Here is a 24,067-nt window from a genome sequence, read left to right as displayed (position 1 = left end):
GCCGAAGAATTGATGCTTTTGAACTGTGGTGTTGGAGAAGACTCTTGAGAGTCCCTTGGACTGCAAGGAGATCCAACCAGTCCATCCTAAAGGAGATCAGTCCTGGGTGTTCATTGAAAAGACTGATGTTGAAGCCGAAACTCCAATACTTTGGCCACCTGATGCGAAGAGCTGACTCATTGGAAAAGACCCTGATGCTGGGTAAGACTGAGGGCAGGAGAAGAAGGGGATGACAGAGGATGAGATGGTTGGATGGCATCACCAACTCAATGGACATGGGTTTGGGTGGACTCCGGGAGTTGGTGATGGACAGGGAGGCCTGGCGTGCTGCGGTTCATGAGGTCGCAAAGACTCAGACAAGACTGAGCGACTGAACTGACTGAACTGACTGACTGAGTTTGGGGTGGTTTTTAATACCACAAATTGAAAAATTCTTTTATTGAAAATCCTTGGGATCACCTGTGTTTTGGAACTGAGAATTTTTTGGACTTTAAGAAGTTAATGCAGAACATATGCCATATGTTAGATAATACCTCCAGCAGGGCCTAGGGCATAACTAAATACTATTCTATTTCTGCAGCAAAATGTATGACTATTTTACACAAGATGGGATAAATAGGGATTAGAGAGAGTCTTATCATGTTGGGTTCTGCTGCCAAAGGAATCTCTTCTTTTTTAATTTATTTATTTGTGGCTGCGCTGGGTCTCTGTTGCTGGGCTTTCTCTAGTTGTGGCGAGCAGGGGCAACTCTCTGGTTGTGACGCACGGGCTTCTCATTGTGGTGGCTTCTACTGTTTCAGAGCACAGGCTCTAGGGCATGCAGGCTTTAACAGCTGCAGCACTCAGGCTCAGTAGTTGCAGTTCCCTGACTCTAGAGCACAGGCTCAGCAGTAGTGACATGGATTTAGCAGCTCCGAGGCACGTGGGATCTTCCTGGATCAGAGACTGAATCTGTGTCCCCTGCATTGGCAGGCGGATTCTTAACCACTGGACCACCAGGCTTCCCTGCCATATGAATCTTGGTGGCAAGAAAATCTTTCTGATTTTCAAAATTCTAGATGACAGATTGTGGACCCATACTTACCGCAAAGGATGGGTAAGGATTAAATGATTGAATGTATGGAAAGCATGTAAAACAGTGCCTGGCACATCATAAGTACCATTACCGATTGTTATTATTTAAAATTCTAGGAATTTGGGAGTGGGGTGTGTTGGGCACAAGGACAGGGACAGCCTGACCTGATCGTAATCCTCAGGGCCAAAGGGCGCGTCCTGCTGCAGAATGTGATGTAGCCGAGCCTTCACACGGTGCTGGCAGCTGCTCAGGGAATCCCCATCGCTGTCCAAGAGGCCGTTCATGTTGGCACTCTTCACCATTTGTACCAAAATGGGTGTCAACTCCCCTTCGAGAGCCAGAAGGCCCTGGAGGGAAAGCACGAAGTCTATCAGTTTTCCTTCTGCTCCACTTCCCCTGGGCTTCAATGGTCCCAGAGATCAAATGAGAGCTGGCTTGGGGAAGCTGGGGTGCAGATCAAGGGGCCCACCCCATTAATTATTCTCAGTAGCATAGGATGTAGTCATACAAAAGCAGAAACTCCTCTGAGTTGGCACACAAATCCTCTGAAATTTCCTGACTAGTTCTCCAAACTCTGCTTCTCTACCTAATGGAAGCTGGGACTGTGGGAGAACTATAGCGAGCACCTTAGCAAAGGCTGCGGCAGTCATCTGGACACGGCCCTCATCAGAGGCGTAAATCTTGAGATCGTGGCGGAAAGTGCTATGGAGACGAAGCAGCCCACAGCCGGGAAAGCCAGCATAGTCACCTGGGGGCAAAGGGGAGGACCAGGAATGGACGGTTATACACACCCAAGAATGTTCATTTCCCCTTTAACTTCCCCAACACCTCCGTCCCTTTGTTTGCTCAACTTACTCTTTAATCTTATCTCAGCCCTGCTGTGTATCTACCCGCTCTCCTCCAAATACTCACCCTGTCCTCCAGGGTACATGCAGCGGAAAGCTCGCCCCAGCTCCTCAGCCTGAACACGGCCAGCCGGGGTCAGTTCTCCACCCCACTTCAGTACCAGCAAGAGGGATGGGGCCAGAGCCTCCCGCTGTGTATCTGCAGGAATAAGAGGGAGTGAACAGGTCTAGACCTAAGGAAAACAGTGTGTGCTTATCTCTCAGTGGTGTCTGACACTTGCAACCCCAGGGACTGTAGCCCACTAGGCTCCTCTGTCCATGGGATTTCCCAGGCAAGAGTACTGGAGTGGGTTGCCATTTCCTCCTCCAGGGGATCTTTTCAACCCAGGGATCGAACCTGCATCTCCTGCATCGCAGGCAGATTCTTTACTGTTAAGAAAGTGGGGAAGCACAAGGAAAATAGTGGGGACATCTAAATGTTAAGTCTTCTCAGCAGCCCAGAAAGGTAATTTGTTTGAGAGAGGTTATCTAAGGGTTCAAGAATAAAACATGTGAGTGGTAATGGGAAGAGGTGTTACATCTCACCTTGCCCCTCATTAGAAGCTTTTACTCCATGAGGGTAGTAAGTCAGCTGCACCTTCCGGTTGATCCCTGAGAAGTGACCGTACCTACAGGATAAACTCACAGTTTGCTTTCTACCCCAGCACCCAATTCTTACTGCTATTGGCTCCCTTTTTCCTATTCCCTTTCTCACATCTCCAGCACGGATTTTAACTGCTCCAATTTCCCCGTCTTCTCCTCGATCTCACCACCTGGTTCTTTCTCTAGTTCAGCCAATAGCAGCCGTGTGATGTCCAGCACCTCCTGGAGGAAATAATAGGGTGTCCACGCAGGAGGCCAAGTCCTGGCTGGCTAGGCTTTCATCCTGGCCTCTGTCTTTTCATAGCACTGCTCCTGCCAACCAGATTCATCATCTTACCTGTAGCTGCTCTGGCCGTTTCAGTTTTAATTTCCCTGTCTTGTAGCCACCATGTTTTTCGAATAGACTAAAAAATCTGAAGAAAGAAGGAGAAGCTTCAGTGTGGGCTGAGAAAGGCAAAAACCTCTGGGAGGTGCCCCTCCCCATTTCCCTTACAAAAGCCTGTTGGTCTAGATTAGAACACTCTGCTTTTCACCTTGGGTGTGTCACCTCCATCTTCATCTTCTGCTTGGGTGTACGATCCCCATGACGAATGATTGCAATGACACAACGAAGTTCCATCCTAAGATAGGGAAAGCTGTTAGAGCCTCTTCCCCATTCCACTCCACACTGCCACCCATTTCATCCTACTCGCCATGTCAAAGAACACAGGAAAGACTAACTGAGATGAGGAATACAGGTAGGCTCCACCAGTCAGATGGCACAGGGGCAGAAAGTGACAACTGGTCTGACTTAGATGTCTTAAGTGGTTACTCCAGATTTTTAACTTTTATTTTTGCTCACATAGTGCCGGAAGTGGTAGGGACAATGGGAATGTCCTCAGCCTCCATGGGGATGGACCACGGGATCTGGAACTGCGGGGCGAGCTCCCGCATTATGGTGTTTCTAGAAGGAGAAGAATGAAGAACTCATGTGAACATGAATGAACCAGAACTACACGTCTGAAGGAAATTCAAAAAAAACTAACAATACATTAATGTAAAGTCTAAAGACATGCAAAAAAAATTTCTATTTTGTAATAAAGATTGTGTTTACTTCTGGGTGGGAGGGAAGGGGATGTTATCAGTAAGGGTTATGTAGGGGCTTCAACTCTATGTGCTTTTTTTTTTTTTTTTTTGGTTGCACCACACAGCTTGTAAGATTTTAGTTCCCTAACCAGGTATTGAACCCCGGCCCTCAGCAGTGAAAGCACTAAGTCCTAACGACTGGGCTGCCAGGGAATTCCCTCAACTATATTCTCAATATTTTATTTCTTAAGCTCAATGGTGAATATACCAATACTCACCATCATTCCTTATACATTTTTGAATGTTTTACATATTAAAAAGTCAAGTTGAAAGACAGTATTATGGTATGATCACATTTAGTACAATAAATAGTCTGTTTATATACAGAAGAAAAAGACATATTGTTATGTCTTAAATAGTTAACAGTAATTCCCTCTGGGGAGAGCAATGTTGAGAAGGTAAGAGAGTTGAGGAGCCCTTTCTCTACTTTCCTTTTTCACTTTTAAATCATTTTTACAGCATTTAAAGTATAGGTAGACCTCGGGGACATTGAGAGTTCAGTTCCAGATCACTGCAATATAGTGAATATCTCTATAAAGTGAGTCACAGGAGTTTTCTGGTTTGGCAGTGCATATGAAAGTAACCGTAGTCTAGTAAGTGTGCAATAGTATTATGTCTAAAAAAACAATGTACATACCTTAATTAAAAAATACTTTATTGCTAAAAAGTGTTAACCATCATCTGAGCCTTCAGTAAGTTCTAATCTTTTTGCAATAGTAACATCAAAGATCACTGATCACTGATCACAGATCACTATGACAAGCATAATAACAATGAAAAAGCTGGAAATACTGTGAGAATTACCAACATGTCACACAGAGACATGAAGTTAGGAAATGCTATTAGAAAAATGGTGAAAATAGACTTGCTCAAAGGTTGCCACAAACCTTCAAAATGTAAAAAAAACACAATACCTGCAAAGTTCAACAAAACAAGGTATGTCTTTAAAGTAAAAACTTTCCTATTCTCCTCTTTAAGCCCATTCTCCCCAGCCCAGACCATTGTGTCCCTTACCCTAGAATCTTGGCACAATCATCATAATATTTCATTGAATTCTTGACAAAACTGAAGCCGTTGACATCACACACAAAGGAGTGACCATTGGCACGGAGGAGATCAAAACCACAAACTGTTTGCTGCAAGGGGAAGAAGGGAAAATGAGAACAAGAGAGCCATGCTTCCTTCCCAGCTTCGCCCCATCAACCTCTCCCTCATGCCATAGCTCCTGCCCTGCACCCCTCCCGCTCCTGCACAACCTCCCTACCAAGGGGCCTCCCTTCACCTTAAAAGCTACACAGACTTTCCTGGCCACCAGCTTTTCCATGGCGGTCAGCATGACTGGATATCGAATCTCTTTCCCCTCACTGTCTCGTTCAACCTTCCCATCCAACGCTGGAGATTTTCTGGCTTCAGCATGGGCATAGTCTGGCCCCACTGTATACACCTGCAGGTACATAGCATCACTGAGTATGCCCACAGCTCACCCTGTATATGAGAAGGCAATATGAGCGTCATGTCTGTAGGCTAGTTTCCCAGTAAACATAAACAAAACAAACAAATCCCCTGAGTATTAAGAACAAGAAGACTGACATTTTTTTTTTTTACTGAGATGGAACTTCAGTATCATTATGAAAGTCTCTCCATGGGACTCTAAAACTATCGCCTAGTCCTTACCAAGAAACAACTTACCAACATTATTCCATTTTCCACATTACCCTTGCCCTCGCTCTCATAGTGACAATATAAATACCTACTTCCCCAATCCTTATCTTCACCTGCATATGAAAGCCAATCCCATTCACACTTTATTTTCTATAACTGTTTCCCTACACTTCTACTTGCTTCACAAGCACCCCACCCCACTCAGACATTTATAACCTCTTAAATCCCCGTATCCACCATAACCTTGACATCTGTGCCATCTGTTGGCATAAACTCCTCATAGATGTATGAGCCTGTCTTTCGGACGCTGCTCTCTGGAGAGTAAACACTGCTTCGGCTGCCAATCTTCAGGAGAAAAAGGAAGGGGAAAAAAAAAAAGGTTGCCTCTAACTTGTCCCCAAGTCTTCCAGTTTCCCTTCCCACAACTTCATTCTTGCTCATCTACTTCTCTGCCTCCCCAAATGTCTCCCACACCTTACGGAAGAGGCGCTGGCTTCCTCCTCCAGCTGAGCTGGGGTAGTAGATGTAAACGTTGTGGTCCTCCGCACTCACAGGCTTCTCCACAAAGGGCTTGGGAAAGACAGCTCCATTTACCTCCACCTGGTCTTCACCCTCTATCAGGTTGCACTCTGAAAGATAGGTGGGCAGTCATTCCTCGGGCCCAAGAAAGCTTCCAACTCCCACCTCTCTGAGTTTTAATCTCCATAACCCTCAAATTTCTATGACCATACTTTAATAATAGATAGGGTAACTAACATCTATATAAGAGGTCTGAGATTCTGTCCAAAGACCCATGGCTCTAGCTCTACCCGTAGTCCAGTAACAAAAGCCTCACAGAGACAGATGGCATATAGCTATCTAGAGAATGGAGAACTGTGGCTCAGTCACAGAAAGCGGGGCAGGGTAGGACTGGACAAGGCCAGGTACTCACCCTCAGGCCGGGCAGGGTCACGGTTGAGCACAGCGTATCGAGGCAGGTCAATACCCTCCTCCTGCAGGATCCGGTACACCTCCCTCCTGTTACCCCCGAATAAATTAGCTGGGAGAGGTGGGGGGGTGGTGACGAGGGGAGAGGCTAGGGATTTCATTCACTCAGGAATTGGGAGACACCTGTGAGCAGAACTCAAGAGGGTTTGGTACAATAATTCGGCATGTTTGTTTGACTCTGCCCCTCCCAGAGTGGGTTCTCTAAAACAGGCATGATCTCGGGGCCACCCATCCCACCAGCCAACAGAAAGCTGTACCTATCCTGGATGTAATACTGCATAGCCAGGTCATTGATAAGAAAAGGGTTTCGAAGCTTGGAGTAAGCAACAGCTTTGTCCAGGGGAAAGCCTGGGATGGAGAGAGGAAACAGAGAGGTGGGAGAAAGAAAATGAGAGAAACAGTGAGAAAACGGCAAGAGAAACAGAGAAATGTGTTAAAGCTATTCGTTGCCATTAAGCTCCACAACCCATCCAACCCAGCACTCATCCTCCTGCCCAACTTCTCAAGTCTAGAAAATCCATCAAGAAAAAAACAAAACAGAAACTACTCATAGGGTCCTTCCAGAGACCAATTCTGTCAGAGATCTGAAGAATCTTAGAGCTGTCCTGAGGTTTGAATATGGGCTTTAAACTAACCCCAGCAACTTCTCCAAGATGTAGGGAAAGCAAATTCCTTTGTATCGTTCCCTAGCATCGGGAAGAGGGACGATGTATTTACTATTTGACAGTAAGAGCCTCATTTCCCAGTCTAGCATCCCAACACCACTCCTTCCCATTTTCCTTCACAGACACCAACCTTTGGAGTGGAAGGAGATGAGGCAGTGGCAGGATGGCCAGTTTTCCACAGGTTCATTGAGGATCACGTCTTCTCCCAGGATGATAACAGTCAGGTAGTCAAACCTGCAGAGTCGCTCTAGGATCTGAGTCATTGGTTTGGACTTGGATTTCTTGGTCATGGCACAGATGCCAACAATGATCTGAGGTTCAGGAGGCTACCAGGAGGAAGTGCCGTCAGGAAATCAGGAACTTCTCACCTGAACCGCCTTTATCTGGGAAACACTGACTCATCATCTCCTTAGGGCAGAGTTTCTTGTCAGGACTTTGGACTTGGGGGGTTAAGGCTGTCTCCTAACTCAGGCCTTGATTGGGGTTCCTGCAGGGATTACTCCAGCCACAGTGGGAAATGTGTACTCAGGCAGAAGAGTCAGAGAACCAACAATCATGAGACAACAGGAAGTGGGCACAGCATAGGAGCTTCTAGGAGAGGCAGTCTAACCAGTCTCCACTGCCCTTCCCTTTCATCAAAAGAGGGCGTGTTTATGACAGGGAGTCTAAGCATTTGGGAAGATTGGGAGGAGGTGTCTCAATCCTACGCAATCTCCACTAAGGTGGGGGTCCCAACACCAAGTGACATCATGTCCCCTAGTCTTACCACTTCATCCTCCTCATCCTCAAGGAGCTCGCTGTCACTCTCTTCTGGCCTCATGCCGAGTCCACGGGTGCCCAGCCCCTCATCTCCAGCTCCAAGGAAGAAGTGGGCTGTGGCAGTCTCGCCCTCACTGGCCGGCAGTGACCACATCCCCGCCGGAGCACCCACTCATCCCGCCCTGAAATGGAGGGGGTCCCCGTTAGCTCAGAATCCAAGTCCCACAGTAGTGGGTGGGGATGTGGGGTGAGGAATGAGAAAATAAGAGGGAACTAAGAGGGGAAACAGGAAACAAAGCTACAGTGACAAGGATCAACAGGGAAGGAGGCACGTGGGCTGTGACTGGCAATGACTAAAGATCCCCAAGAGAAAATCAAGGTTTCCCTTTTTCTCTCTGCTCACCCCATCCCCAACCATGAGCCTGGGATGAGAATTAGTGGATTAACTCTCACCGTGCTGGCATGTCCCTGATTCTGCCAGCAGGAAAAATCATTAACTCCAGCAGCAAATGGGAAAGGCAGTTCTTCATGGAGGGCCACTGGTGCTTCCTACCAGAAAAGAAGGTTAGAGTAACATTTCAACTTCAGATTCATTCAAAATCTTCCCAGCCCTCCTCTGCCTCCCAGTGGTAAAAGGTAGAGACATTGCTTTGCCGACAAAGATTGGTAAAGTCAAAGCTATGGTTTTTCCAGGAGTTGTATAGGGATGTTAGAGTTGGACTATAAAGAAAGCTGAGCACCAAAGAATTGATGTTTTTGAATTGAGGTGCTGGAGAAGACTCTTGGAAGTCCTTTGGACTGCAAGGAGATCAAAACAATCAATCCTAAAGGAAATCAACATTCACTGGAAGGGCTGATGCTGAAGCTAAAGCATGCTGAAGCTAAGCTCCAATACCTTGGCCACCTGATGCAAAGAGCTGAGTCACTGGAAAAGACCCTGATGCTGGGAAAGACTGGGGGCAGGAGGAGAAGTGGGTGACAGAGGATGAGATGGTCGGATGGCATCACCAACTCATTGGATATGAATTTGTGTAAACTCCAGGAGATAGTGAAGGACAGGGAAGCCTGGCATGCTGCAGTCCATGGGGTCACAAAGAGTCGGACATGACTTAGAGACTGAACAACAACAATCAAAGAGCAGAGGAATGAGAGAGCTCAGTTGCTTTTGCTCTTCACTTCTATCTTGATTCCTACCAAGGACTAACTCAAAAAAAACACTGATTGATTGACTGGGGGCACCGTATGTTCTAAGCATTGTATAAGAACATTAAAATTCCTTTGCCCTGACTCTCCTTTATCGACTTTACCTTAAGAGAAAAACACCCAATCCCAGAAAATCTGTTCAAGAAAAAAGGTCTAGTGCTAGTTGGGAAATTGAGGATACAGGCATCCATACAACAGGCCCCCAACCCATTCTCAAACTGAAATTTCAGTTTTCTCTCTACTGTCACAGGGTACACAGACAAAAGGCTGGTCTAGGCCAAGGTCCTTCATAACAGAAGTTACAATGAGGAAAAAAATAATGCTACCTAGAGCCAATATCAGTGAGAATATTTAAAAAAAAATAATTTTATTTATCTATGTTTGGCTGTGTTGGGTCTTCGTTGCTGAGAGGGCTTTTCTCCAGCTGCGGCAAGCAGGGGCTACTCTCTAGTTGCAGTTTGAGCTTCTCATTGCAGAGGCTTTTCTGTCATGGAGCATGGGCTCTAGGGCTCCAGGGCTTCAGTAGCTGCAGCATGTGGGCTCCGTAGTTGCAGTTCCTGGGCTCTAGAGCACAAGCTCAGTTGTGGTGACATAAGGGCTTTGTTGCTCCATGGCATGTGGGATCTTCCCAGATCGGGGATCGAACCTGTGTCTCCTGCATTGGCAGGCAGATTCTTTGCCACTGAGCCACCTGGGAAGCTCTGGTAGTATCTTAAGAATTAAAATTGAATCAGAACAACCTGGAAGTTCCACTTTTGCACACATATAGAAGTAGTGGTTCTTAACTAACTGTGATTATACTGTGCAAGTAACAATTGTCAGGAGACACTTGGTTATCACAACTCGGGAGGTGCTATTGGCATCTACTGAGTAGAGGCCAAGAATGCTGCTAAACATTCTAAAAAGCATAGCATATACCTCCACAACAAAGAATTGTCCAGTCCAAAATGTGAGTGGTGCCGAGGCTGAGAAACCTGCTGTAGAGAAATTTTCCCACGTAAGAAGACATGTGCAAGAATATTCATAACTTACTGTTGGTAAGGGTAAAACCTAAGAACAATTCAGACGTCACAAGTTAAAGAATGATAAATATAATGTAGTATATACAAATGGTTGACTAATAGCAATTATTAAAAATGAATCAGGGGCAGGGTTCCCTGGTGGTCTAGTGGTTAAGAACCCATCTGCCAAAGCAGGAGACTTGGGCTTGATCCCTAATCCAGGAAGATCCCACATGACTCAGAGCAGCTGAGCCTGTGGGCCACAACTATTGAGCCTGTGCTCTAGAGCCCGGGAGCCGCAATACTGAGCCCAAGAGCCACAACTGCTGAAGCCCGTGTGCCGTAGAACCTGTGCTCTGCAACAAGAGAAGCCATCACACTGCAACTAGAGACTAGCTCCCACTCTCCACAACTAGAGAAAAGCAAAGAAAACCCAGCACTGCGCCGCACCCCCACCAAAAAAGAGAATTGAGGGATAAATTAGGAGCTTTAAAATTAAGATATACACACTACTATATATAAAATAACTAAACAACAAGGACCAACTGCATAGTACAAGGAACTCTACTCAATATCTTGTAATAATCTATAATGAAGGGACTTTCCTGGTGGGTCAGTGCCTAAGACTCTGTGCTCCCAATGCAAGTAGCCCAGGATTGATCCCTGGTCAGGGAACTAGATCCCACATGCCACAACTAAAGATTCTGAGTGCTGCAACTAAGACCTGGCGCAGCCAAAAGACAAACAAAAAAACCTATGATGGAAAAGAATCTGAAAAAAGAATACATATATGTGTATATGTGTGTGTGTGTGTATGTGTATGTGTGTGTGTATATATATATATATATATATATATATATCTGGATGATTTTGCTGTACACCTGAAACTAACACAATATTGTAAATTAACTATCCTTCAATTTTTAAAAAATGAATCAAAGCTATATAAAACATGAGTAGCTTTCAAATGCAAACTGCAGAAATATACATGAAGGACAATTCTACTTGTACAAATAAAAATACTACAAATGTTTATGACTGCATACATAATTAGACACATCTGTTAACACTAAATCATGGGACTACAAGTACCTGTTATTCTTTTCCCCCAAAGTGAAATTGAGTCATATCAGCATTTTTCTATATTCTGCAAAAGTTCTCAGAAATACTGACCAATGGATCTAATGAAAGCCACAAACTCCATAAGTAAATGGAATGATTTAGTCTTATAGACTTGCACAGTAGTCCTCAATAATTCCTTTCTGTATTTTTATTTTAAATCCTTACACTTCAAGTGAACTCTGAAGCTTTGATTAGAAAGTCACAGCTAATCTTTATACAGATCTTTACCTTTCTAGTCTTCATCACCTGCTTTTCTCTGTTGTTCCACCACCAGACAACACTCTCCTTAGACTTAACATTTCCACTTGTGCACCACAGGTCTTACACATACACACCCCTCCTGATTACAGGCTATTTCTTTGAATTCCTTTCTAGTGACCTGACCCAGTTTCCACGACTTGTGACATTCTCAAGGGCCCTGTACAGTTTAAGCCGAAGTTTGTGGTAGGCTTTATCCTTTCTCTGAAGCAGGAGCTTTTTCTATGTCTAAGATTCCTAACCCTTCACACTTTCTACCACTAAGCCCTTCCTGGTCTGCTACTGAATGTACACTATCACATTCTTGAAATTCTATTTTAACTCTATAACAGGAGATGGTAAGAGAATAGCAAAGGAAAAATGTGTTCACAAGTATGGAGCTGAAGGAACATGAAAGGTCTAAATTCATAGTTAACAAAGCAGAAATAGAAGCCCGACAGAAATAGCTATGAAATAAGCCAGGATTTATTTAGATGTACCTCTGGGAGACGCTGGGCTTTAACGTGGTGTTCCAACAGCCATGGCCGGTTTCTGTGCTCTTCTCTCCTTCATCCTCCCTCCTTCCTAATACTTAGTTGCAAAAGAAAACTTCAGACTCTATAGTCAAGGCTAAAGGGCAAGTCTTACTGGGGCCTGAATCAATGTGGAAGGGAGAGAGGGACGGAGGGGCAGGGGCACAATTTCCTCAGGAACATCTATGTTAAATTGGATCTAGAGAAGGGATGTGGTTTCCCTGGTGGCTCAGATGTTGAAGAATCTGCCTGCAACGCAGAAGACCCAGGTTTTAAGAGAGGAGATAGAAGGGAGGGTGCTGTGCTATGCTTAGTCGCTTCTGACTCTTTGTGACCCCATGGACTGTAGCCCTCCAGGCTCCTCTGTCCGTGGAATTCTCCAGGCAGGAATACTGGAGTGGATACCCTATCCCTTCTCCAGGGGATCTTCCTGCATTGCAGGCAGATTCTTTACCAGCTGAGCTATCAGGGAAGCCCAGAAGGGAGAGTAGGTGGTTTAGTTGCTAAGTCATGTTCAACTCTTGTGACCCCATGGACTGTAGCCTTCCAGGCTCCTCTGTCCATGGGATTTCCCAGGCAAGAATACTGGAGTGGGTTGACATTTCCTTCTCCAGGGGAATCTTCCCGACCCAGGAATCAAACCCAGGTCTCCTGCATTGCAGGCAGATTCTTCACCGACTGAGGGAGGATAAACTGTGTTAATCTCTTTCTCCCTTAGAATTTAGGGCTGTTGGCCTAGTCCTCTAATTTCTTTAACCACCATGCACTTGTTGCAGGGCCGCATTAGTGGTGAAAGGGAAATGTCAGTACAGAGTCCAGGCAGAAATATCTCCAACACAGTTAAAACTCCTCAGAGGATCAACATTGTCTCCTTCAACAGTGGACTCCTTAGTTCCTACTTGATGCAGTTTTTTGCTGTTGTTTGGTTGTTATTTTGTTGTTGTTGTTGTTGTTTGGATGCAGACTTGAAAGATTCATACATACCCTTTTTCTGCCACCGATGAAATGTGCTGATGCCCGTTTCAACTCCCTCATACCGCTTTCTTTTCCCTACTTGCTAAAAAGACTCTTCCTTGACTCCCTGAACTACCGCTCTCTCCTCCCTCACTGATCAACTGATCCAATGAACAATCCGACTAACCCTCTCCCTCACTGCCTCCCCAGCCTTAGGTAGTCGTTCAAACCCCGATGAGTCACCTCACTTGGTAACAAATTTACTTGGAACCCTCACTGCTTTCCACCCCCCCCCCACTCCACAGGGTGTCTATGGGCCACTCTTTCCCCTCCCGCCCGCTCTCCAGGCTCACCTCTCTCCCCTCTACAACAACCCCCTTCCTCCAGCCGACTCTCCGGTCCGACTCCACTCCCACCTCGCCTCACGCGGACCTGCCCACTCTGACCCTCTCCCCTGCAGACGCCCTGGCTCGGCAAGACCCCTCTTCCTCACGCAGACCTCACGCGCCCATCTCTTCTCTCGAGGACCCCCCTCCTCTGCGCTCTCCTCACTCCGCTCCCGGTCCCGATTACCACCGCCCATCCTGACTCCTCTAGCCTTTGCCCGCCCCCGCCTTCCCCGCCTCACTCTCCCTTCGCTGACATTGAGGCCTCTCCGCTGCCTCCCTTCCCAGAGCGGGCCCCCGGCCACTACCAACCAGGGCCCTCAGCACCAACGGAACCCACTCTACCCAGCCCACCCCCTCAGATACCGCCCCCAGCCCCCAGCCACTCCCCCAGCGCCCCGGGCCCTCACTCACCCGCCTCCCTGCGCTCGCGCAGCCGAACCTGCCGGCAGCGACACCTGACAGCGGTCCAATCAAAGCGCAACTTCTCTTCGGTGCTACCAATCAGCGGAGGGCGCGCACCGGCTGCGGAGTCAGGCTGCGTTGGCCGGCGCTTCTGCGCGGAGGCGGGTGGCCTCTAGTGGCTCTAGGGAGGAAGTGCAACCTGACGTTCTCCGATTTCTAACTGCGTCGCCAGTCCATATGCTCGGTCTAGACAGAGACTTTCCAGTGAGACGAAGTTGGGGGGAAGCAAGATGCAGAGAAAAAGGCAGAGTCTGTTGCCATTGCACTTCCTTGAGGACAAAACCAGGTCTTCTGTTTGTGTTGTAAAATAAAACGGGATATGATAGATGTAGTGGTTGTTGTTGTTCAGTCACCCAGTCGTGTCCAACTCTTTGTGACCCCATGGACTGCAGCATGCCAGGTCTCCCTGTCCCTCACCATCTCCTAGAGTTTGCCCAAGTTCGTGTCCATTGCATCGGTGATGCCCTTCAGCCATCTCATTCTCTGACACCCTCTTCTCCTTCTGCCTTCAGTTTTTCCCAGCATCAGGGACTTTTTCAGTGAGTTGTCTGTTAGCATCAGATGACCAAAATACTGGAGCTTCAGCTTCAGCATCAGTCCTTCCAGTGAATATTCAAGGTTGATCTCCCTTAAGATTGGTTTGATCTCCTTACTGTCCAAGGGACTTTCAGGAGTCCTCCAGCACCACAGTTCAAAGGCATCGATTCTTTGATGTTCTGCCTTCTTTATGGTCCAGCTGTCACAACGTATGTGACCACTGGGAAGATGATAGCCTTAACTATACGGACTTTTGTCAGCAGAGTAACGTCTCTGATTTTCAACACAGTAGGGATCCAATAAATGTACATTGCAAATGTTAACAGAAAAGTGAAAGTGGTTCTGGAGACAAAAACAGAGATAGAAACAAATCAGAAATTTAAGAGATGGAAGAGAGACTTATTTATGAAGGAGACAATAAAATGGACAGACTTGGAAGGCTGAACAAGTTGATTCCTTTCTCCACACATTGCTTGCTCTCTTGCCTCTGGTAGGTGTGCAGCCTTGGACAAGTCACTGAATTTCCCTCTCTTTTCTCACTTGTGAGAGAGTAGGACTAGAAGCTCTAACAGGGTACTGATTATATGAAACCCTTTTGCATGTGTTGGTATTGTTATCTTTGCATCCTCACTCAGGTTTCCCTGGTCAAGACTATTCCAAGTTCTTTTACAAAGTAAGTTTGTGTCCCCGAAGCTCTGTGAGGCCAAACTGAAAGGCCAGAGTTTGGAACAGAGAAAGGTTTATTGCAAGGCCAAGCAAAGAGAACAGGTGACACATGCTCCCAAACCCCAAACACTTCGAAGGTTTTTGGGGAAAAGTTTTTATAGGCAAAATTCCGGGCGAGGGCTGGAGGTATGTGACTTTCCTCCGATTGGTGAATGGTGAGGTAATAGGGCGTGCTCCAGGAATCTATTATTCAGCCTGAAGATACCATTTTCCACCTGGGGTGGGGTTGGGAGGTAGCTTGTGTGTGTACTCAGTCACTCAGTTGTGTCCAATTCTTTGCAACCCCGTGGACTGTAGCCCGCCAGGCTCCTCTGTCCATGGGATTTTCCTGGCATGAATACGGGAGTGGGTTGCCATTTCCTCCTCCAGGAGATCTTCCCAACCAGGGAAGGTCAAACCCGAGTCTCCTGCATTGGCAGGCAGATTCACAGAGTCCAGTGTAATCAACTTGCCACTAGGTAACTGGCAAGGGAGGAGGCTTTGTTCCTGTAGAACTAAGCATATTGTTATATATATTCCTTTAGGAGGAACCAGGATCCTACTTTAACTGCTGCACTATAGTTTATATATATATATACATATAATTTTTAAAAATTTATTTGGTTGTGCTGGGTCTTCATTGCTATGTGGTCTTTTCTCTAGTTGTGGCCAGCAGGGGTTACTCTCTAGTTGCAGTGTTCAGGCTTCTCATTGTGGTGGCTTCTCTTGTTGTGTGGTCACCAGGGAATAGTGGCTCAACAGTAAAGAATCCAACGAGGGTGTGATCCCTGGGTCGGGAAGATGCCCTGGAGGAGGAAATGGCAACCCACTCCAGTATTCTTTCCTGGGAAATCCCATGGACAAAGGAGCCTGACAGGTTACAGCCCAGGGGGTCGTATCTAAGGGTCAGATACGACTTAGTGACTAAACCCCCACCCCTACCACCTCTTGCTGCAGAGCGCAGGCTCTAGAACATCTGGGCTTCAGTAGTTGCCTTTCCTGGGCTTAGTTGTCCCGCAGCATGTGGGATCTTCCCAGACCAGGGATCTTCCACCTGGGGGGTGGGACCTTCCACCCATGTCTCCTGCATTGGCAGGCAAATTCTTTACCACCGAGCCACCAGGGAAGCCCCTGTGAAACAGAAGGGAAGGAGGCAGGGCACAACCTTTAAAGAATGACATAGCCTGAGGGCACACCATAAACTGATTAGAATCAACTGTTTAAGATGGCTGGACTGAGGTTGAAGCTGAAATCCAATACTTTGGCCACCTGATGCGAAGAGCTGACTCATTGGGAAAGACCCTAATGCTGGGAAGGATTGGGGGCAGGAGGAGAAGGGGACGACAGAGGATGAGATGGCTGGATGGCATCACCAACTCAATGGACATGGGTTTGGGTAGACTCTAGGAGTTGGTGATGGACAGGGAGGCCTGGCATGCTGCGGTTCATGGGGTCACAAAGAGTCGGACATGACTGAGTGACTGAACTGAAGATGGCTCTGAGACCTAGACGTTGATCCTCAGTATACACTCCCTCATTGTAACACATCAGCAAGCTAAATGACACACTCAGAGGTGCCATGATAGTTCCGAGGTCAACCATCAAAGATCAAAAGTGGGTGGTAGCCCAATTCCTGGAAATCTTCACCTCTTCCCCCCAAATAGTGGAATAATCCTCTCATTCATTAGCCTTTGAAATTACCCAGCCCATAAAAGCTAACCTGGTGGCTCAGATGGTAAAGAATTGGCCTGCAGTGCAGGAGACCTGGGTTCGATCCCTGGGTTGGGAAGATCGCCTGGAGAAGGGAATGGCTACCCACTCCAGAATTCTTGCCTGGAGAATTCTATGGACAGAGGATCCTGGCAGACTGCACTCCAAGGGGTCGCAAAGAGTTGACACAACTGAGCGACTAACACTTAAAAGCTAACCATACCACATTTTGAGGCTTCACTCGCCCTCTTCCGATGGCCCACACTCTGTGGAGTGTGTTTCTCTCTGAATAAATCCACTTCTTACTTATCACTTTGTCTCTCACTGAATTCTTTCTGCGATAAGACGTCAAGAACCTGAGCCTCATTAAGTGCTGAAACCAGGTCTGTGATCTCAGTTGGAAGACCATGGATTTTGTCTGGGTTTGGGTCCCGGCCATGTGGGTTCAAGTCCCAGACTGGCTTTTGGCTAAGTTTGAGTCCTGGTACATGAGTTCAAGTCCCAATCTGAGGTAAACTGTTTCACTTGCACTATAGTTTTTTATTGTTCCTCCTTTGTTTCTGCTTCCCCTCCCTTCCTTGACTAGCAACTATTTGGATCCACCCTTTGGAACCCAGGGAATTTCTTGGGGGTTGAAGCCTATTTCCAACAATCGAGAAATGGGGGACACAGTAAGACTTCCGTGCCCAGGACCGCTACCCCGGATCCTGCTTGGTCTCACCCCTTTATGAGTATACAAGTACCCGTAGCTTAAAAATTTGCCAACTTTGCCGTTTGAGGAGACACTGCTTTGGGAGAGACCCCAAGGGTTCCACTTACTTGCAGCAAGTAATAAGTCCTTCCTTCTGTTCTTTAGCTTGGTTGTGTCTATTGGCTTGATACTCACCAAAAGGTGAACCTAGTTTTCAGGTAACACAACTGCAGAAATCCATCTAGTCCTGATAATTACTCTCTTAGCAGGAGAAGGAATTGATGGACCGAGAACAGAGGTGAGAGGTGATTAGCTTCCAAGGATACCCACAGATGAGGAAGACAGGAAAAGGAGCACTAGGGAAGCCTGAGAGGAATGAATGAAATGAGAGTAAACGGATGGAATGGGGTCTCATCAGTGAGGCCGAAGGACAAGGTGAAGGGGATTTCTTTTTCTCAAAAACTCTGTTAAGATGAACAAATTTCTTACTGTCTTATGGGTACATCAAGATAGCTGAAAGACTGGACTAATGCCCTCATGCCTACCCCACCTTAACTGAGCCTCCATACTGAAGCTCATATCTCTATTTCAGCTCCAAGCATTCATTCTCCTTCTGCCAGGACAAAGGTCAAGTCACACCCAAGTCACACTTGGAAATCAAAACCCTCTCAAATCTGAATACTGGACACCCCTCCTCCTTACACTCTGGATTAAACAGCATTAGGGAGCCAAGAGAGGAAACACATGTGATGGTTAGAGACCTGTGCCTGCCTGTTCCCTTCCTACACCCCGTCATCTCACCACACCCTTCACCTCACCTTACACTCCCCTTCAGCTCAGGAACTGGGAACTACAGAGAGGAGGGGAGAAGGAGGAGGAGGAAACATAATTCCCTGCCCAACTCCGGCCCCACACCCAGCGCAGACGGCAGGTAGGCAAGCCTGCCGAGAATACTCAGAGGGAGTCCTGTGATCAGCAAATAGGTCCAAGCCTGGAAAATTCGCTCAGAAGAGATCAAAGGTGAAGTAAGAGATGGAGAGGAGGATGGAAGAGGGGGGAAAAGTGGGGGATCCTGAGAAGCGCGGGAAGGACACATCAGGGCTTCAGACTTGGGGGCAAGGTGGGGTGGGGGTGGGGAAAACAGCACAGATGGAGTAAGAGTTCGTGTCTCCCCGATTTCTCTCAGGAAATCTTTCCATAACCTTGTAGGGAGACTTGCACAGGTGTGACAGGGAGGAGCCTTGGTGCTCTTCCTGGTTCTAAGGAAAAGGTGACCTTGAGGCAGCGGGGTGTCTTTCTCAGCCTGTGTGCTTTCTCTGTGTGTCTTCCCCGGTACCTGTTTATTCCACGGGTTCCCTGAGGCCGCCTCCCCTGGGGAGACAGAGAGGTTGCAGGGGCAGGCCGAAGAAAAACGAGAGCAGGTTGGGCAATGTCACCCTCTTCCACCCTACGGGGCGACGAACGGGGGGTTCCGATGACACCGAGAGGCTTAGGGGAAGGGTGTTAGGGTTTCGCCGGTCCCCTTGGGTGCTGTCCTCCACTTGGTGCTGAAATCTGGGCGGCCTCACCTCAGGTGGGCCCATTCCCGGGCCTGAGGCTGGAAATCGCCAGTCTCCCTAATCTACCTGGGGGGGTGGTGCCTACCTCTGCCCCCGCACACCTATAGCGCGGTGGCAGGCGGAAAGGCGGGGCCTGCACGAGCCCCACCCCTGAAGACTGCAGCGCTGCCTTCTCCTGCGCCCGCCTGCCGCTAGCTCACTGCGCCTCTCCTGCAGTCTGACCGGCACCGGCTTCCACTCCCGCTCCAGCCTCCACTCCAGCCCCCATTTCGGCTCCAGCCTCGCACTCAGCTCCGGCTCTCAGTCTGTCCGCATCGCCCCCCTCCTCCCGGTTCCTGCCCCGAGCCAGCAGCTCCTGCCCTGAGATTCCGTAGGCAGACCCTCAAGCCATGGCTGGTCCCTTCTCTCGTCTGCTGTCTGCCCGCCCCGGGCTCAGGCTCCTGGCTTTGGCTGGAGCTGGGTCTCTCGCCGCTGGGTTTCTGCTCCGATCGGAACCTGTTCGAGCCGCCAGTGAAAGACGGAGGCTGTATCCCCCGAGGTATCAGTGTCTCAGGAGCTCCGGGGGAGGGGGAGGTCGGGCAGGTGGTGATAGGGGTGGAGATGAGAATCTGGGCAATAGAGAAGGGGTATAATTACGAAGGTTCTGGAGTGGGGCGCTGTGCAGTCTGGAAACCTCACTGGGGTGGCGGTGGGGGGAGGCCTAAACCATAAGGTGAAAGCATTCCTAGGGACTTGGAACCTGCAGTTCCCGCCCCCAAGGCCAGCTCTGGCCCTGCGAGTTCTGGCTGCACCTACTCTGCTCAAATTCCTAATTGAGAGACCAGGAACTATCCTTTCCGCTCTCCTCCATCTCCTTTTCCTGCTGTTCTCTCCGGTTTCCTGAATTCCCCTCCTTAGTCTTTCCCCTCCCCCATCCCTAATGCTGCTTCCATGGGAGAAAAGAACGGAGCAGATATGGGAGAACTGAGCCTCCAGCCAGAGGAAGCTAGAACTCTTGGGAAAGAATAGATCCTGAAAGTCCCTAATGAGATTACCAAGGTTTAGCCCCGCTCTAGCCTCCCCTCCTCCCAAGGAGCAAAGCCAGGCATGCTCCCAGCTGAGTGCACTGGGTCCAGGCTCCCTGTGCCCTCCCTCCATGGTTACTGGGTACCCCCTCCCTAGTGCTGAGTACCCAGACCTCCGAAAGCACAACAACTGCATGGCCAGTCACCTGACCCCGGCAGTCTATGCCCGGCTCTGCGACAAGACCACACCCACTGGCTGGACGCTAGATCAGTGTATCCAGACTGGCGTGGACAACCCTGGCCACCCCTTCATCAAGACTGTGGGCATGGTAGCTGGTGATGAGGAGACCTATGAGGTAGGGGGCCCCAGAGTTTCCCGGTAAAACCCTGTTCATCTTCCCAGCAATCCCAGTTCCTTCCCCCTGAAGCCCCTCACTTTCCCTTAAGACTGGACCATCCATACTCGTGTTTTCCGACCCGGTGAAATCAATCCACAACGAAAGCTTGGGAAGGGGTTCCCTCTCCTTAACCACCTTCTCCCTCTCAACTCCCCATCAGGTATTTGCTGAGCTGTTTGACCCTGTGATCCAAGAGCGACACAATGGATATGACCCCCGAACGATGAAACATACCACTGACCTGGATGCCAGCAAGGTAAGTCAAATATCCCACTTCTGATTTGCATTGCCTTTCGTACAACGTGCTGTTTTCTCCAGTCCCTTCAACCATAATTATTCCCTGACTCATAGTCATTATACTGCTGAGCTTTCAAGTCTCAGTGTGGGGAAAGAGTTGTATGTTAAGGAGCAGCCGCTGTGGAGAGGAGCTGGCATTGAGAATGGCCACATCCCAAGGTGGGCAGTGTGGGGGAGGGTTCACAGTGAATGTCCCTTCAGCTGGAGTGCTTGCCCAATGGGCTCTCCTTCCAGTGCAGGCAATGAAGACTCCTCTAGTCCTTATGGTCTCTCCTTCCCAAGGCCCTCTGCTCCCATCCACCTTGTTTCTGTGACTTACCTTAATTTCTACTATTCCCCAGATCCGTTCTGGCTACTTTGATGAGAGGTATGTATTGTCCTCAAGAGTCAGAACTGGTCGAAGTATCCGGGGTCTCAGCCTGCCTCCAGCCTGTACTCGGGCAGAGCGACGAGAGGTGGAACGTGTCGTCGTAGATGCGCTGAGTGGCCTGAAGGGTGACCTGGCTGGACGCTACTATCGGCTCAGTGAGATGACAGAGGCCGAGCAGCAGCAGCTAATTGATGTGAGAGGCTTTGAGAGGGAGCTGGGCAGGAGGGGCAGATGGAAAGACAAGAGAGTCAGGGGAGGCTGGGCCAGATGAGGCAGATGAGCTCTGAGAAGCCCCGGGGCTACTGTGTAGATTCTTAACCCAAGTCCCTTAAACTCTCCTCAGGACCACTTCCTGTTTGATAAGCCTGTATCCCCATTATTGACCGCAGCAGGAATGGCTCGAGACTGGCCGGATGCGCGTGGAATCTGGTATGAGGCTTAGCTTCCCCAGGCTCCTATGAGTGCCCCTTTTTTCTCTATCTCTCCCTTGCCCTGCCTCTTAATTCCAGCCCCTCCCTCTCTCCTGCCTGCAGGCACAACAATGAAAAGAGCTTCTTGATCTGGGTGAATGAGGAGGATCATACACGGGTCATCTCCATGGAGAAGGGTGGCAACATGAAGAAAGTGTTTGAAAGATTCTGCCGAGGCCTCAAAGAGGTTGGAGAAGAATGTATAAGGGAACTAGGTGGGAGGACTTAAGGAAGAAACAAAAACTAGAATAGGTAGATGGAGGATATAATTTATCAACCAAGCCAGGACACTTTTCATAGTGAAAGAGATTACCACCAATCACTCTAGTAGGACAATAGGTATAAATCAGAACTGTCCAGGGTATATTGTCCTGGTATATATGGACCAGGTATACATAAACCTGGGTATATGGTCATCCTAAGAATAAGAAGAGAGAAAGAATGTCAGGAATTTAAGGAAGTAAATAAAACAGTTGCCAAATAATGCAAAGAAGGAATTGAGGTGGTGAGTCAGTGCCTGGGGGGTGTGTTGTGGGATGTGCAGTTATAAGGGGAAGGTTTAAGCTTGGATATAGGGAGTGAGGGGTTGGTATGTTCGTGATTCTCATGTAACCACCCGTTTCTGAGCCAGTGTAGGCCTTTACTCTCGATTCTGTCATTCTTACTAAAGTAGCATGTCTAGATTTTAAGCTGAATAGGAGGGAAAACAGGGAAGGTGGAGGATGGAATGGTTTAAGTTCCAGACTGTGTGGCTCTACATGAGGGGTTGAACTGATTCCTCAGTCCTATATGTCTTAGTATTCTCATCTGTAAAACTAGGGTAAGAAGACTTCCTACATTTAAGTGGTGGGGATTGAGATAACGCATATAAAGCGTATGGCCCATAGTAAATGTTCGTTCACAAGTGTTAGCTGCTGTTATTATTCTAGATGGAAGGATTTCCTCTTGTTCAGCATGTCTAATATCCCCCATGCCATGGTTCTTTCTGAACTATAAACAGGGTCCCCCTTAGGTTATGTAGTGGTCTTCACAAACATTACCCTGGCAGGTCTCCAGTCTCTTCAACTCTAGTAGTCATCTTCATGATTGGGATGTTTAAGTGGAACAAGAACACGCTTCCCACACTCCTCCCCCACCCTCCACAAGTATGAGTCCAGCTCTTCTGCTCCATTTTCACCTTTCTGCTTTCTCTTTTTCCACAGCTAACAGGCTCTCTTGCCTCTTCCTGTTGCAAAGCCTACACCCTCATTTTCTGGCTGAAAGAATCCTTCCAAGCTCTAGCTCATTAGCAAAGTAAAGATGTCAATGCATGCAGAACTCCCTGAATAATCAATCCTTTCTCAGTTCAGTTTACCACCTCCGTTCATCTCCCTAGATCATCCTTAGCGTATCATTCCCTGAAGTTTCTCTTCTTCCACACAGGATATTTTTGCACAATCTCATCATGATGGGCTTGCAAAATCAAAAATATCTTTTATGCATGACATGATAATAATGAGCCATTTCCACCAAAAAAAAAAAGCAGTGTCATTCTTTCACATCCCAAATCTTTGGTTCTAGACATATTTCTAGAGCTCCTATGGGTCCAGCTAAGGGAGGGTTTGCACAGCCCTGACATGTCACTAACGGAGGCTTTGTGCACACAGGTGGAGCGGCTGATCCAGGAGCGTGGCTGGGAGTTCATGTGGAATGAGCGTCTGGGATACATCTTGACCTGTCCATCTAACCTGGGCACTGGACTTCGGGCTGGAGTGCACATCAAACTGCCCCTGCTGAGCAAAGTAAAGGAGTTGTGGGGTTAGAGAGGGGTGTGAGGGAGGAAGTGGCCATGTGGGGTGGGAGAAGGAGTGTGCGCTTTGGAAAGGAGCAGGCATTGTAGCTCAAGAGTCAAGGGAAAGAGCTCTGGGCAGGTTCAGGGCTCTTTCGGGTAGGACCAGTCTCAGCCTCTATTGACCCTGCCCCCAATCTCTATCTCCCTTCTAGGATAGCCGCTTCCCAAAGATCCTCGAGAACCTAAGACTCCAAAAACGTGGAACTGGAGGAGTAGACACAGCTGCCACAGGCAGTATCTTTGATATCTCTAATTTGGACCGACTGGGCAAGTCAGAGGTGAGATTCTCAGGGATTATGGATAGGTCTGTGGCGGGGGGGGGGGGGTGATTTGACAAGGAGTGAGTCTCGAGAATGTAACAGAATTTGAAATGAAACTCAAGTTGACTGGGGGAAAACTGGCAATGAGTTCCCAGAGCAGGCAAATCAGTGTAAAGAGAGTCAGGTTGTGGGAAGCAGAGATCAAGGGTCCGTATCATCCAGGTGGAGCTGGTGCAGCTGGTCATCGATGGAGTAAACTACCTGATTGACTGTGAACGGCGTCTGGAGAGAGGCCAGGATATCCGCATCCCTCCACCTCTCCCCAACAAGCATTAACTCCCGTCCCCAGCAGATAACTCAAGACTCCCAGGACCTCTGCCATTCTAATGGCAGCCCATTCTCCTTGCCCTGGGTGTCACCATCAACCCCCACCCCCCATCCTAGTAAAGGCTCCATGCTATGCTTCAGTTGTCTGTGTTATTTCTAATGGTGGGATGAGGAGGAACTAGCTTCCAGGAGAAAAAAAAAAGGCAATGGGATTATTTATAATGAAAAGAGACTCCAGATATGGCAT

At 48.1% G+C, this 24,067-nt stretch overlaps 2 protein-coding genes across 21 annotated transcripts in view; one reads left to right on the top strand and one right to left on the bottom strand.

Annotated features, from left to right (window-relative positions):
- Positions 1-13,945, bottom strand: part of PPIP5K1 (diphosphoinositol pentakisphosphate kinase 1) — a 41,429-nt gene extending 27,484 nt beyond the window's left edge. For 8 of the 19 annotated variants that reach the window (XM_081548338.1, XM_081548346.1, XM_081548340.1 and 5 more), the window contains exons 1-19: positions 13,611-13,945; positions 11,824-11,914; positions 8,214-8,309; positions 7,768-7,942; positions 7,132-7,327; positions 6,594-6,684; positions 6,281-6,366; positions 5,824-5,978; positions 5,593-5,694; positions 4,970-5,131; positions 4,702-4,823; positions 3,404-3,505; positions 3,096-3,182; positions 2,900-2,975; positions 2,675-2,784; positions 2,506-2,588; positions 1,988-2,119; positions 1,702-1,823; positions 1,240-1,422 (exon numbers count right to left, since the gene is read on the bottom strand). In XM_081548338.1, the coding sequence (XP_081404464.1) occupies positions 1,240-1,422; positions 1,702-1,823; positions 1,988-2,119; positions 2,506-2,588; positions 2,675-2,784; positions 2,900-2,975; positions 3,096-3,182; positions 3,404-3,505; positions 4,702-4,823; positions 4,970-5,131; positions 5,593-5,694; positions 5,824-5,978; positions 6,281-6,366; positions 6,594-6,684; positions 7,132-7,327; positions 7,768-7,914 (1,956 nt within the window). In that variant the 5' untranslated portion in view covers positions 7,915-7,942; positions 8,214-8,309; positions 11,824-11,914; positions 13,611-13,945. Of the gene's footprint in view, positions 1-1,239; positions 1,423-1,701; positions 1,824-1,987; positions 2,120-2,505; positions 2,589-2,674; positions 2,785-2,899; positions 2,976-3,095; positions 3,183-3,403; positions 3,506-4,701; positions 4,824-4,969; positions 5,173-5,592; positions 5,695-5,823; positions 5,979-6,280; positions 6,425-6,573; positions 6,685-7,131; positions 7,328-7,767; positions 7,943-8,213; positions 8,310-11,823; positions 11,915-12,840; positions 13,590-13,610 lie in introns of those variants that run through there. The other 11 variants (XM_081548335.1, XM_081548349.1, XM_081548341.1 and 8 more) reach the window with 5 other exon arrangements.
- Positions 13,946-18,225: 4,280 nt separating this feature from the next.
- On the top strand, positions 18,226-23,960 carry LOC145528994 (creatine kinase U-type, mitochondrial). Of its 2 annotated transcripts, none has more exons than XM_081548332.1 (10): positions 18,226-18,324; positions 19,080-19,401; positions 20,025-20,223; positions 20,426-20,521; positions 20,904-21,125; positions 21,276-21,361; positions 21,466-21,589; positions 23,049-23,183; positions 23,386-23,511; positions 23,716-23,960. In XM_081548332.1, the coding sequence occupies exons 2-10, from the start codon at positions 19,253-19,255 to the stop codon at positions 23,827-23,829; spliced, it is 1,251 nt and encodes a 416-aa protein (XP_081404458.1). In that variant the 5' UTR covers positions 18,226-18,324; positions 19,080-19,252; the 3' UTR covers positions 23,830-23,960. The 2 variants fall into 2 exon arrangements, with proteins under 2 accessions (XP_081404458.1, XP_081404459.1); XM_081548333.1 differs by having other exon boundaries at positions 19,113-19,401; positions 23,716-23,955.
- The last annotated feature ends 107 nt before the right edge of the window (positions 23,961-24,067 follow it).

The sequence above is a fragment of the Giraffa tippelskirchi genome, chromosome 12 (assembly GCF_054371585.1).
Source record: "Giraffa tippelskirchi isolate mGirTip1 chromosome 12, T2T-mGirTip1v1.2.pri, whole genome shotgun sequence".
Classification (NCBI taxonomy): Eukaryota; Metazoa; Chordata; class Mammalia; order Artiodactyla; family Giraffidae; genus Giraffa; species Giraffa tippelskirchi.
The sequence above is the reverse complement of the archived record's forward strand: the minus strand, read 5'-3'. Positions and strand labels throughout refer to the sequence as shown.